Genomic DNA, 15889 nt, shown 5'->3' with positions numbered 1-15889 from the left:
AGATCATCTTGTGCTGAGGTAGGGTTTCACAATCCACAACAGGTGGGTACTGGAGAAGCAACCACATAAGGAAATGATGTTCCTGACAGAGTCACATAGTGAGGGCACTAGTGAGTTTGTCGCCATAATCGCCTTTGCTATATGATACATAGCGCTTGGCATCGGTCTTACTGGTGTAGCTCGTTTGATGATTACGGATATTCAATTGTGACCTTGGTTAAACAGCAAACAGTCCAAACCTATATTCAAGCATATGGAATTGCTACAGATCACTATTTCGTTTTTTGATACAAAGAAGAGGCCTTATTTTAAAACAAATTCACACAAATATTCAACATTATTTAGTACATGTCAATCAGTAAATGGCCTATGCATGTGATCTAAATTCATAAAAACTAAACTTGCTTTTATCCTCTCATATTTTGGGTTTATGTGTGATGAATCATGTTCACCTCCTTCAAACTCATATTCAGAATACTCAATTGTGTCATAAACCATTTTCAATCTCCTCAAGACCATGTTAAAACTCTCAAACCAATTCTCCAACCATTAAACATGTACCATAATTGAAAACTCTTGGTTCTCCGTGGCATTTATTTACAACCCCCTCAAGTGAGTATTCAGCCCTTCAAGTTAGATTATGCTGGAGTACCTTAAATCAACGGCTCTTAACCTTTTGACTTCTGTGGACCCCCACTGAATCATTTATTACTGGAATCTGGGAAACCCCCATTGAGTCATTATTGGAAGCCAGGTCACCCAACCTAAGTAATTTCTATGATTTGAACTCCAAAACAATATACAGAAATATAGAAACAAGCATACACCAAACAAATTCTAAATACAGAAAATACATTTTTTGTTTAATTCACATTCGAATATAGAAAAGGCTTTCTAATTTTCAATTTCACTTCTTGATTTGTATATTCTTTATTCATTGTAATTCGTCCATTTAATAATATTAGATTTTGTGAAACAGTTGCTTATCCCATGCGTAGGCCTCCCAGACCCCCCATAGGTCTTCGGACCACAGGTTAAGAACCACTGCCTAAAAGTATGGTTTAAAGCCCTCAAACTAAAGGCACAAAACACTCACATTATGGTTCACAACCCTCACACATCTTAAAATATATAAACCAAGTACAAAAACGTAAACTGTTCTACTATTCAAGTACCTTAGGTTCAAACACCACACTATTGTGTTGAATGACCTTTGGTAGTAACTACAAGGTTGTGGCTAACAAGGCGCTGAGTCAGGCTTGGCTACTCCATTTATTGTTTCATTCTACCAAATAGTGGGCCTCAGTTTCCCACAGTGGTTTACTACTACCTTTTTGTGATGCTTCAATATTTAATTTAACTGCTGGTCTAGTGTCTGATTCTGTGACCTGCTGCTACAGACTGCTATTCGAGACAGCGGGCTAACATTTCTGCCATCGGTCCACTGTGAGGCATGTAGTGGCCTTTAGCCCAAGCACACGGGGCAATTGCAGGACTTTGTCCTTCATCCTGACTCCTTGGTAAACAGAATCTGTCAAACAAAGACGGTAGACAGAGCCAAGCAGCCATTGAGTTGCTAGTCATTAATTGTCACTATGGCTGTCTCTCTCTGGCAAATCACATGATGGAACACTGGCAGGAACACGCAGAATCCATTTCCTACTGATTGGCAGCTCATTGGCAGAGACTCAGAAGAGAGCCTGTCCCAGACGCACCCCAGCACATAGACACTGGTGTAGCATGGACCAATGCCTTCCTGCCTGTCCTTCCCAGCCCATGACATAAAAGACTTGCTGGTCCAATCTGCAGGGCAGGTGAGCAAATCATACAGGTAATAAGACGTAGCACTTCTCCGTATGCCTGCCACATCACTTGGATAATCCTGGGCAGAAGTTGTAGCTCCCACGCACGCTACTGCCTGGCCTTCCAGACACACTCAGCAGTACTGCATCTTCTGATAGGCACTGAACAAATGGAGAACTGGAGGGTGAAGGTACCTCTACTCTTGGATGATAATAGCATGCAAGAGCAAAGTGAACAATGACCTGAAACAGGGACTAACCTGGAACAGTGGGACCGAGCCGACAAGGAGTCTAGGACCATAAGTAAAAGTTGGAACTTTTCCTTCACAAAGCACAAATGATTAAGTATCTATGTTCAGTTCCTCCTTTAAACTAATAGAGTAATGAGGTACTCTGTTCTCTACATGTCATCTAAACTATTTTGTAGTTCGCCTCTAGGCATAAAATGGTAAGGACAGGTAGATGGTCTTTGTTGAAACCTGTCTTTGGGCTGTGGATGTGTGTCTGTCCTTGGATCTCCAAGGCCAGAAGATCTTAAAGGGTTTTTAGGAGGCAACAACAGCAGGTGCAGAGACTTCAGAGAGACTAATTGTAGGGGTACCATAGCTTCACCTTTCAAGCAGGAGGAACCAGGGTTGTTGAGGAGATATTGAGAATATGCCCAATATTTACTATGACTAAAATACACATAAAATAGAGCACTCAGCTATTGATAAATGAGTTAGACAGCCCATCGAGAAGATTAAGCCTCTGACGAAATCTTTACTCATCTGGATTTCGGCATTTTAGAATCACACCATGACAATATCAGCCTTTTATGCTTCTGAGGTTAAGAAATGGGTGCCATAAAGTTGACTAATAATAATGTGTATTTTATAAACCTGCAGAGCAAAATTATGCCAGTCTCACATAAAACAAGCATTGGCAAAGCCATTAGGTCTGGCACTGGTTGGCAGACTTTTGACACTGCCAATGCATGCTTTGTTTAGACATTGGGTTTGTGAAACTTTACACTTGGGGCACATGCTGGGCCTTTCCCAATATGAAATAAATCATGAGCTAAAAGCAAAAATATTTATGGGGTCTAAAAAAAGCACACATTGCTATTGAAGTACCTGACACTGAAGGAAGCGTTCTCGTTTGTGATTGTGCTCAATGAGAAAAAGCTGAAAACTATCACCCACATTGAAGATAGAAAATACCTGAAGTGGGCTGCCCCTTGCTGTATACAGTGGTGTATGGAAGAAATGTAAATGACTTAACAACAGATACATGGATGAAATGGGCTAGCTGAAAATTCATATAAGTATTTATATTGATAATTTTCTTAAAATCAAAAGGTCTTGGCTAACGCCAGACCTAATTAAATTTGCACTTATTTAATTATAGAGGATTGCTAGTGTGCGATGGAGATACAAGGGTCCATTTACACATCTTGTACAGGTTTAATGCAGGTTAAAATTGATTACTTCACTCTTTTTTATAAGCATTTTAAAGGTTTCTTTTAGCAACAAGCCCACAATCCTGCTCTGAAGCAGTAATGAAATGCTATTCAGTTTTCACCATTGCCTCAGACAGAAGGAACTTCAAAATGTACTTGTGTCTATTTCCCCATAAATTCTTTGTTGAAGAACACCACAATTATAAGAAAAATGAAAGAGCATGAATTGTGTACTTTTAAATGTTACAAACATTGAAATTTTCTTTGAAAACGTCACAATCTTTCCTATTGTCATTAATAGTGGGCCTGCCACCAATAGAAATACTCCTGGCTACGGCCTGGCGTTGAATAGAGAGCCCTTAGCTCATTCACTTCACATTTTTCAATTATTAGTAGAAACCTAAAACCTTTTTTTCACAAATGGAACACTCTTGTTCATCCGCCTTCAGATACTTCAAGTTTGTGTTCCAACCACTAAATATACTTTCACAATCTAAAATTGTGTTGGGTTTTCCAATAGCTGGAACATTTTGAAAAACTCTCAAATGTGGTCTAAAATGTAGCAAAGCTGTTTTCAAAACTGCTTTCGCTTCCATATCCCTCCTACTCGTTCAGATGCCTCATTCTCTTGATCCATATCCCTCCTACTCCTTCAGCTCCATCATTCTCTTGATCCATATCCCTCCCACTCATTCAGGTCCATCATTCTCTTGATCCATATCCCTCCTACTCCTTCAGATGCCTCATTCTCTTGATCCATATCCCTCTCACTCATTCAGATGCCTCATTCTCTTGATCCATATCCCTCCTACTCCTTCAGAGGCCTCATTCTCTTGATCCATATCCCTCCTACTCCTTCAGCTCCATCATTCTCTTGATCCATATCCCTCCCACTCATTCAGGTCCATCATTCTCTTGATCCATATCCCTCCTACTCCTTCAGATGCCTCATTCTCTTGATCCATATCCCTCTCACTCATTCAGATGCCTCATTCTCTTGATCCATATCCCTCCTACACGTTCAGATCCCTCATTCTCTTGATCCATATCCCTCCTACTCATTCAGATGCCTCAATCTCTTGATCAAATTTCCTCAATTAATGTTGAAAAAATCTTCAGACATTTGTTCACCCCCGCCTTAAAACCCATGTTAAAATGTATCTCAAGCTTACCTAAATCTAGTCCGTTCACCACTAGATTGTATTAAAAAGGTCTCAAACCCATGTTCAAAACTGTCAGATTGTAAACCCATGTCTACATCCCTAATACATATGTTCAGGCACAGCATGTCCAAGCTTACACCACTGTGAAAACTATGAGCACACACTTCCAATACATGTACACACCCCTTAGGACCATATTCACACCTCTAACCCTGCCTCAGCCTCACGGTAACGCCCCCTGAAAGGTTTGTTCTCACCGCTCATACTCATGTTCAGACACATTCAGTCCATGTTGAAATCCTTACCCTCAGCTTTACTACTTAACAATCCATGGCGAACCAATCAATGTAATGGTCAACGATAAGCAGATGGCTGGACCAATTGCAGAACAGAAATAGAAACTAATAGATAGACAGATGATAGAAAGGCAGACAGACGTATAGATAGATAGATAGACAGACAGACAGACAGATAGACATAGATAGATAGATAGATAGATAGATAGATAGATAGATAGATAGATAGATAGATAGATAGATAGATAGATAGATAGATAGATAGATAGATTTGAGCATTTAAAAAAAAACAAGTAAAATAGAGACAAAAAACCCTTGAAGGTTTGACTAATTAGAGTCCAAGCCTCAAAGATATTTAAATCAAACCCTCCTTACCATTGTCACCTCCTTCTTAAGTTCAGCCATTTCTTTCTCCTTCTGTTTCTTTTTCCCACCTCCATTTTCTGGCGCGGTTGCTGTCGGCGAGTACTCGCGTCCTTCCTGTGATGAAAAAGAAACAAACACTGAGTTAACAGAATGGAAGAGACTTTTCACCAGTCATCGCACTCCAAAAGTGAAGCTGCAAGATAATTTCTCTACAAGCACAGTGATCCTGCCATGAGAAGGCGAGAGATTATGTGCCATACTAACAAGACAAGTCATAAACCGATTAGGGCAATACCTCAAAAACCAGTGGCACACTCTATGATTTAAGGTAAGCTTGCAATTCATAGGTTAACTTGCAAGTTGACAATCAGTAAACTAAGCCATGGAATACATAGTTAATCACAGTGATAGTAATTTCCACTGCCCACATTCTTGCCACCACAAGCACACACGTACCTCTCCTTATGTTAGACACATTTCACAAATAGTTATTGTATATCTAAATATATACAATATATTGTAGATTTGTACACATTGTAGGTTTGAACATTGGTAAAACCCATTTGTGCTTGGGCAAGCGCTTTGTTTACGGTTCACTATGAGTGATGTAGAAATAAAAATGACTGACAGGCAGAAAACTAGAAAATATTTTCCAGTTTTTTTTGCTTAGAAACATATCATCTTTCAAACGAAGTAAGTTTTTCAGTTCCACTGACATATGTCACTTATCCAGGATCAAATTAGAATTATTATGTATTTCACTAATACAAAGTCTTAAATGATAAACTCCCTTATATATTTTTCTTACAATGATACATGTCAGAATACTGTGTTTCACACATAAAATAGTGAAGTTGTCAGCACGACTCTGATTTTGATTTTTGATCTTACACTTCAAGAAGTATCAAGAAAATTGGTTGAAAGTGTATGTGCACAGTGCTTTGAATGTGCATTGGGCCACACACCATATTCAGTTAGAATCAGGGAAAAAACTGCAGCGAACATCTAGCATTGGCTGGGCAGCCGAGAAGAGGCTGAATCTCGGATTTCTGGCACTCGTTCCATTTTTAGGGCTGTCATGGTGGATCAAGGTTTGAGAGCGGGTCACCAGTAAGCGCTTTTTCTCAGGAGGCATGCGTGCCTCCGCATAGCGAGTCCTTTGATCCTTTCCTATGCTGGCTGCCACATACTATGTAGAGCTGAAGCTCCTCCTGAATCGAGTGAGAATCAAGATGGCGACATCCAAAGTCAGCTTTCTGTGAGTGAAAGTATTGATCATGCCACCAACTGCGAGGAGCATCTGAAGAAGTCAGGCTCACTGACACCATTTTAATGAAGATTACAGTCTTTCCCCCATTCTGACACAGGACTGTGGTAAGGAAGATGGGCATGGAAATGGAGCTGTGTAGAGCTGCAGCAGCGACCCTTGATGTATTACCTGCACCATGATATCCTACCACGGAGAGCTGAAGGTTCTGAAGGAAAGATAGTGAGGGGCTCATGTCTTTACTGCTTGGGTCACCCTCATTCTACCTCCTCCAGCTCCAGAGTCTCTGAAGACCATTCCAGAAGAGATGGAGGCTAAGATAGTCTAAGAGAAGGACGAGGAATATAGAGGTCGTCTTTTCAACCGAGGTGCCCAAGATTGAAGCGTGGCTGGAAGCAGTTTGCATGACTTTTCGGAGACAAGCTGAGTATTAAACACATGCAGCACACTTCTAATATTCTAGGTAAAAAAGTAACCTCCATGGAGAAGAAGTTTGAATCTATAGTCCTGCACCTCCGCAAGACAGAGACTGACCTGCAAAATGTGACACCACTGGTCGACCAAGTAGGAGCTGTAGTGATTGATTTTAGTGTGGCAGCAGAATCCCAAAAGAGACTTCAGTGAGTGTGCAAATCCAACTGTACTGTGGATTGAGACACAGGTGGACACATGGGTGACGCACTGTGGCCAGCTAACATTCACTTGTTGATGGCTCTAGGAATTGCTGATGAGGCACACATGCCCATATTTAGGTTCCACCTGTACAGTGCTTGCACTGTGCTTGTGAAATATGTTATATTGAATATAAATATTAAAAGGGGCTTACATCCCTCCCTTGCTTTTCATTGGTTCCTGTGCTTGCCACTTACTTGTTCCTTCATTTCTATTGGCTGAACCATACTATTTCCTGTTGTTCCTCTGTGTTTCTCTTATCAGTGTCCCTTGGCCTAAGTACTGTTTTCATCCACTTTGGTGGAACTTCTTTTAAGCGTGTCAGCTCCCCTGCTGTCACTACAAAATCTTCATCTTTGCTTTAAAACTACAACGCTGCCTGAGTGCCGTAGCTCAACGCGCTGGGCTGGTGTCAATGGAGACATTGTGATCACTGTTCTGCATGCTTCATGGAAAACCAACACTCCGATCGCAAAGCGCACTCATCAGCCACCCCCCCATCCCCTGGGCTGAAGCAGGGACCCACTCTAGCGCTCCCTTTTGTTTGCAACCTGGAATCGCTGCATCAGAGGCCGGCATTTGTTCAGTGCTTTCTGGCTGCACAAATCTATTTTTGAAAAAATAAAAACTCATTATATACAAAAAAGAATTCTTACCACCTGCTGATTTTTAGCTGCCCACTCCCATCTCACCAATGTCACTTTAAAAGCCATCCTCATCATTATGACAGATCAGGGGCTTGTTTTATTGTTAATTAGGCAAATCTGCCCCGACAGAAATCCCCTATGCTTTATTTTTCAATGACTGGCACCAATCCACTTTTTTTTTTTGGAAACCTGACTACGCTAGCCACCTTCGGGATCTCTTGGTTGGATCTGGAATTGAAGAGCAGATGGTAGCGAGCCCTGGGAGTCCTGCATGAGTCAGCGACCCACCTCAGCCAATGCCAGATGCTGTAAGTAGAGTATGTCATCCATGCACTGTGCGCCTTTCATGCCGAGCTTTATAAATAAAACACAAGTCAGCCAAACATATCCCCGACTGGAGGACAGCCTCATGCCATTAGAGACAGATGTAACAATAACTAATTTACACCTCCTCTGTCGTAATTAACCGGGGACCTAGAGACGGTTCAATACATGCATATTCACTGCTCGAGCCTCCTGAAGGCGCAGAGTAAATATTTATAGTCGGTTATTCAGTACCATTGAATATGGTACACTTGCTGTTCGATAGAGCCGCACCCAAGTAGTAGCCAGAAAAATTAAAAAAGACCCTCTCCCACACTTCAGTCATATTTCAAATGGCACTGAGTGAGCCAGTAAAGCTACCCACCAATGCAATTATATAAACAGTGCAGCTCAATGGTCGGTTTTACAACTCAATTCTCATACAATTCGACCTGTGGGGTAGAGGCTTTCTCCAATGCTCCACACTGGCACTCATGAAATAATCAAACTCATCAAGGGTTCTGGCTAAACTTTCTCAGAAATGTTGCAGGGGTCACTGATATTAAAGAAGAAAATGTTGAAAAAACGTATGCTTCCTGCATTTTCCAGAAAAAAAAATATTAGCAACAATAGCTGTAGTCTTTTTCCAGGAGTGTGTGAAGGGGTGCTCATTAAATGTTCTGATAGATTTATGGGGCACAAGGCAACCCTTGTAGAGGTATATTGGGAGGGGAAATCACCAAATCTTTCCTTCTTGCCATCGTTCTCTCATCTTTCTTTCTCTTTCCCTTTCTTTCTTCCCAGTTTATTTCGATCTTTTCTTCCTTTTTTCTACCTTCAATTTCTTTGCATATTTCTGTACTTCCCATTAAGCTCCAGACCGTCTAACCTTCTTAATGACCTGCTTGTCTCCACCTATATGATAACTCTGCTGCCATCTGTAGATCTTCCTGTAGCTTATGAGTTACTTGTTGGAGACCTTATTTCTGTTGAGGCCCTAAGTAAACACTATTGCGAAAATCTATCCTCAACTGCACTATTGTGTTGGTTGCTGGGACATTGTAATGAGGGGCATAATAAGGAAATATGTGACAGAGGATTTCAAGGTAAAAAAAAGAGGACACTGCTGCTACAATACATTCAAGAGAGCACTTCTCACCCACAATGATCAATAGATTCAAGAGAGAGCTTCTCACTCTCAATGATCAATAGATTCAAGAGAGAGCTTCTCACCCTCAATGATCAATAGATTCAAGAGAGAACTTCTCATCCACAATGATCAATAGATTCAAGAGAGAGCTTCTCATCCACAATGATCAATAGATTCAAGAGAGAGCTTCTCATCCTCAATGATCAATAGATTCAAGAGAGAGCTTCTCATCCACATAGATTCAAGAGAGAGCTTCTCACTCTCAATGATCAATAGATTAAAGAGAGAGCTTCTCACTCTCAATGATCAATAGATTCAAGAGAGCTTCTCACCCTCAATGATCAATAGATTCAAGAGAGAGCTTCTCACCATCAATGATCAATAGATTCAAGCGAGAGCTTCTCACCCTCAATGATCAATAGATACAAGAGAGCTTCTCACCCTCAATGATCAATAGATTCAAGATAGAGCTTCTCACCCTCAATGATCAATAGATTCAACAGAGAGCTTCTCACCCTCAATGATACCAAGAATATTACCTAATTTGGTTGCCGAGGGATGTCCACCCATGGACTTGTTCAAGTTAGGGTGTCTGTTAAGAGAACAACTGATTTAGTTGGATTAAGATTGAAAACATTCATAGATATCCACCACCGAACTGCTCACTGCTGACAAGCGGGCATCACAGGGCCTCATTCACAAAGGTAAATGCACACTTTTGTGCAAGTTTACACTTGCTGTATGTAGTAACTTTACTAATGTTGGTATTCACAAACTACGGGTCTAATTTTACTACTAGTAAAATTACTAACAGTAAAATTACACTTCTAATTTTTGAATCCCAGAACAGCAGTAAAGTTGCTACAACAGGTGTAAACTTACACAAAAGTGTAAGTTTACCTTTGTGAATCATTTCCGAAGCTTGTTGATTGATCATCTGAGTGAGTGGAGGTGCCAAGCTTGAGCTGCTTACATCTCACACATAGAATTTAGCCCTGAGCGCATACAGAAGATACTCCAGCTGTTGTGAAGATAAGGGCCTGATGTACAAAGCAACTTTATCATCACAAAGGTCAGATGGGAGCCATTGTGAAAGAAAATGGCAAATGTTTACAGGCAAAAAACATTGTCAGTAAGAAGTATGCCTCACTGCTTCTCTGTTCCAGTCCTACTGTTTACTGCTTGAACATCTTTTTAAAACAGGTAGATCAGTGAAGATTCTATGTTCAAAGATGAAAGTTACTTATTTGTAACGTAACCTCTGTGCTTTGGGAAACTAAACATACTTTTCACAATTTTATTCTAGGGTCAGTTTTATGTAGCGCAAACATCACCAACAACCACAGGTACAAGAGCGCTTTATATTACCACCAGTTAATACTGCACAGTATATTGCCTTTCTCAATAAACAAGTCATAACACTTTGATGGAGTTTCTTTAACTTATATTGCTCAACTGGTCACCAAGCTAAAACTTACAACAACAAAAAACGGATTAATCACGTGGGCAAAACTTATTGCATTTGCCAATGCTTGTTATTTATGGCTTCTTGAATAATGAGGTTCTACTAGGGGTGTTGTGGTTTGCAAGGTGTATAGATAGCCACCCTACAATGATGCACTGGAGAAGATGGTTATAGAGGAACTCATGGAACTGATGGAAAGGAAGACATATGTATGAAGCATATATTAGGCCTGCTATAACATAAATGAGAAGAGAGTACTCATATTTCCTGATTTTAGAAGGCCTATTCGATATTAGAGTCAACAACTTCAAGAAGTCGAACAAGAACTGCTGGGTTTTAATGTGAAGGCTGTATCCAGCCAAATTGTGGGTGAAATGCAAGATCGAGGAGCATGTTTTTTATAAAGGTAAAGGCGGAAAACATTTATTTAGACATGGTGGGAACAGACTCCAGAATGGGGGTCTAATACTAAACAGCTGCCTGAGAGTGAGCACTGTGCTGGGATTTCCTCTCCACCTGGCTCAGCATCTGAGCACTGGCTCTTCTTAGGTTGTGAGATCATGGTAGCAGCCAGAAGGAAGGCCATCAAAGAAGAACTTAGGAAAAGTGGTTCCCCTCATTGAGAAGAACAGTTTGGCCAAATGATGAAATATCACCAGATTGTTGCAGTGTCTTAGAATGCAATCTTAGCCAACAAGTAGAAAGTTGGCCAATTATCACATATTGTAAAGGAGGCATTAATAGCAGTAGCACATCGAACAGAGTGTAACTGTCCACCAAAAAAGTAGAGCTAGGAAGGTGAACATGAAGCTGTGAAAACAGAGGCTCCAACAAATTGTTTTATGGATTAAAGCCATTATAGTTTTTCTTGTGTGATAAATAGAGTAACTACTGTATTCTGTGTCATCACAGACACTGTTTCCTGTTGTAGGCTTTTAAATTATAAAGCACAGCAAGATGTGTTAGTATAATTAGCTCATCGAAAGCTAATCCAGACTACAACTCCCAGAATGCATTATGTTATTAGTGGAAGCCCTGGGCTGGAATGCAAACAGTGTCCGAGACGACCAGGAGTGAGATGGCCGCTCTATTACTAAATTATATTTGGGACACTCTTTCAGTCAAATCAAATCAAATCAAAATAAGCTTTATTCGGAAAGTTAATTTCAATCCATGAAAGCATATACATTGTAACTTAGCATTTTAAATACATAAAACATAAAAGAAAATTTGTAAAAACCTGTATGTACACAGTATAATTCGGAGAAAACTCATTTCCATGATTCCTGTTTGTAAATATATAAAGAAAGTAACAAATGAGTCCAAAAAGGTAATACTTCAAAAGAGAGATAGACGGTACAAGGTTATGAAAAGCGGTGACAACAATACAGCTAATAAGTTTTTTCACTTTTTCAGTCACTTTTTGCCTAGTGAGTGCAGTAAAATCTTAACACGAACAAGTTCTTCAGTAAACCATTCATTTTGAAATTGCAACAGTGTTGTTTTGTATGTTGTTATTAGAACAATCACATTCAATGCTTGTTCAAGCCATTATTACAAAGTATGTAGCAGTGGTGAGACTTGGGGGGAGATTTACTAAGCTCTAGCGCCTTGTTTGCGTCACAAAAGTGACGCAAAACAACGCAAAATCATTTTTTTGTAATTTACTTAGCACTGGAAATAACGTAAAAGTAATGCGAAGCAGCGCATTGCACTGCTTTGCAATACTTTGCGCCATGGGGGCGTACCAAGTGCGGTGCATGGGCGTTCTCATGCAACCACCCAAGGTTTCACACGCTAAACCCAATTTACTAAAAACAGTAGATTGGGTTTAGCGTCAGAAAATAGCTCCCTTTTCAAGTAGGCGCAAGGAAGGAGAAATGCTTTAATTTCTCCTTCCTTTTCCGACTTTGCATGTGTGCTGCACTGTGCAGCACGCATACAAAGCGGGAAAAGCTTTCCCTTGTGTAGAGCATAGTATTTTGTACAGGAAGGGTATCCTTCAAGTACAAAACCTATGCTGGACTCATGCACACACCCTAGCGCTGCAGCGCTAAGGTGTGTGCATGGCGCACGGCAGCTGAAATCAGAAAGGAAAGGGGATGAGAGAGCTATATCTCTGAAGATATGGCGCGCCCCTGCTCCCTTCCTGTTGTGCAACGCAGCTCAGCTTTGCGGGTGGGTTGTGCTGCGTTGCACGACTTTTTTGTAAATCTCCCCCTTGGTTTGCACACCCACTGGTGTATACCCAATATCAGGGAAAAGTTGTGCAGGTCAATGGATGCTAAAACACATATAGGTTGCTGCTGTGCAAGCTATCTATACTGCTGGGGACCCACCGGAGTCGGTGGGAGACCAAACAGATTACATACTTGAATCCAGATTACCTAGAGGCACATCTAGATGTACTTGTACACTTCGGATATAGCACAAACGAATGTTTCTTTGACACTTTTTCGTTTACCTGTGCAATAATCTAAATTATTACTACATACAATTATAATGCAGTCTATACCAGCTTCAGAATATATCAGTTACACATTATAAAGGGATATTGGTTCTATACGTCATTACACGGTTACATGTGCAATATAATTTCGAATTGTTATCACTTCACATTAAAATGTAGTAGGTAACTTCTTTAAAATATACCAGTATTAAATTCTGAATACATTGTAATAATATGTCCCAAAACCGTATCTGGCCCTTTTTTGCCACTATAAGGCTTTCCCAAGGCAAGAAACATCGGGGCATATCAGCAACAACCAGCAATATTTATCGCTAAGCGCACTTAATGCTAGGATAATTATCGCCGGCTAGCGTGGATTTTTATCGCTGAGATAGCGTGCTATTAGCAACGCATATTTCAAAAGTGATATAAAACTCTTAGAGCTAACTGCCAAACGTGTGATTATCACTGGAAACCCAGCGTAAATCCCACGAAGTTTGGCGATAGCTTGCTGATAGGGCCTCACATACTTAGCCATGATATCCACCTTCCATAGGATATCATGGCTAAGTCAATTTCAAAGCAGGCGTAAGGAAAGTAGCGATAACAGAGGTTATCGTTACTTTTGTTGTCGCTATGCTGCTTTGAGTGAGGCTTGATAATAGGAGAAATGTCGCTTAGCGACATTTCTCCCGTTATCCTGGGGAGGAACGCCCATCTCATTAGAGGTGCAAAGATGGGCGTTAGGAATTCAGGCGCTAAGGCATGGTTTCACGCGATAGCATGGCCTTGCTAATATAGGGATAAAATTATCGCCGGTTTTCGCAGCAATAATTTTATAGCGCCGCCTTGTAGATATGCCCCTTCGTATGTGGAGTTATATGTGTACTCGTGGTCTAGATGATGTAAATGGGTTCTGAACCCGAATATGTTAGGTGTACGTAACAAAGCGTAAGAGAAAAACAACGTGAGAAACGGTAGAAAACAGCATCTAGTGCTGGACGGGATCACCGTCACTTCATTCAGAGGCACTATGATGTGTGCAGTGCCGAACCTGGATGTGAAACAACTTTGTCACCTAAGGCACTAGTTTGACACCTTCTGGTGGGTAGTAAATGTGGGCGAGCCACTGAACGCTCGAGTGGATGCCTAGCTCTGGCTCGGCTCGAGGTCCACTTGTACCCCCAAACCCAAAAGAGCCGAACTTTTGTGTGCTTCTGTCTGCCACCCCAGGTGTAACGCCCTGCGCCAGGAATGAAAGACCAAACATTTATCTACGATTTCAAACAGGGACACTTTTTCAAGTTCACGTAGAAAAAGTATTGTTTTTAATAAATCCCCCAAAAGGGTGATACAAACTGATATACCACTAAGGTGAAACACTCCCGCAAGTTACAGCGATACCTTTTATTTGATTTTGAAACAACTTTATCATAGTTTTGCGTTGCATTTGTTGCGTGATTTACAAGGCAAACCTTTCTAGGGCTCGGCTCATGGCTCGTGTGCAGGCTCTTAGTCTGGCTCGGTTCAGGCTTGGCTGGGTTCCAGGCCCGGCTTGGAGGATGGGCCAGGCCCACCTAAGGAAACCTTGGCCCGCCCAAGACCATTCAGAACTAAAAAACAAGTGTTTTTAGGTTGAGCATTCGAGACATCTTGTATGTACTTTAGTATATGCTTTAGTATATATACTTTAGTATATATACTTTAGCATATACTTATATGTGTATGTACTTTGTGGGCTCTGGAGATCAGCCCTAGGACTTTTTGTCTGCTTCCGCATAGGGGCTTTTTTTCTGTCATACTGCCTCTATTTATCTGTCTTGATAGAAAATGACCAGCAGAGGTCAGTAAAATACCAGAATTGCTTTCTGCTTATTCAACTGCCTCTATTTAACTGTCTTGATAGAAAACGACCAGTAGGGGTCAGTAAAATTCCAGAATTGCTTTCTGCTGAGGGATTTTTACTTTTGATTTTTCTGGCAACTGCCTCTGTTTAACTTTCTTGATAGAAAACGACCAGCAGAGGCTAGTAAAATACTAGAATCACTTTAGCATTCTCCAGATTCCAGTCCATAGAAATTGTCTTCAACGAGCACCCGTAGACAATAATATTTTTTTTAAATCTTGTATTTTCAGTGATATGACCACAGAAGGCCCTGCTTTTTTATATTAAAAACAGAGCTTTGGACTATACCATTTCCCGCTGAAAGGCAATATTTCTCTCCATGTGTTCCATACCTGGCGTGTCACACAGTTTGGTGCTTACTTTACCTCCATGTTAAAGAACAGTAGATGTTTCAGCGTCCAGACTAATGTGCTGCATAGCTAAATAGATGTAAGGTCCCAAAGGCGAGACCAAATGCATTGCAAATGCTTGTTCACCTTAATGTTTCACAGGGGTGTGCAGCCCCAGGGGATCTCACTTATCGTCCATTTTGATGATTAACACCATTGACATAGAATACTTTTAGGCCTGGGGAGAGGTTTAAAGTCAGCAGAGTGTATTAGCTGCTGTGAATGACATGGATAAAAAAAGCTGCCAACATTTTTTTTAAGGTATGAAAAGCTGCAAAGTGGCTCTGTATGGAAGCAGAAACATTTCTGCTGCTGCACTTAACCAGGAGCATCCTTTGCATCTTAAAGATTTGACAATCAGCCTCCCTCCCCTTCCCCAAAGCCGGAAGGACATCAAAGAAAGCGAAGAATGTGGCGCTTTGGGTGCGGATTATTGTGTTAAAAATGTCGAATGCGAACAGATGCCGATACCTAAAATATCAGATCGATTAAATACTTTATTTTTTGGCCTGTACCCACTCATCTTAATGGCCCACCCATGCTTCTTTACGGCCCACCCAAAGAAAAATTTCT

General features: G+C 40.8%; 1 protein-coding gene across 3 annotated transcripts in view; it reads right to left on the bottom strand.

Annotated features, from left to right (window-relative positions):
• The window catches only part of LOC146772876 (sodium/potassium-transporting ATPase subunit alpha-2), a 348828-nt gene that overhangs the window by 160132 nt on the left and 172807 nt on the right, over window positions 1–15889 (bottom strand). For all 3 annotated transcript variants that reach the window (XM_085637734.1, XM_085637735.1, XM_085637736.1), the window contains exon 2: window positions 5078–5182. In XM_085637734.1, coding sequence (XP_085493860.1) covers window positions 5078–5182 — 105 coding nt within the window. The remainder of the gene's footprint in view (window positions 1–5077; window positions 5183–15889) is intronic.

This window comes from Triturus cristatus, chromosome 12, assembly GCF_964204655.1.
Source record: "Triturus cristatus chromosome 12, aTriCri1.1, whole genome shotgun sequence".
Classification (NCBI taxonomy): domain Eukaryota; kingdom Metazoa; phylum Chordata; class Amphibia; order Caudata; family Salamandridae; genus Triturus; species Triturus cristatus.
The sequence above is the reverse complement of the archived record's forward strand: the minus strand, read 5'-3'. Positions and strand labels throughout refer to the sequence as shown.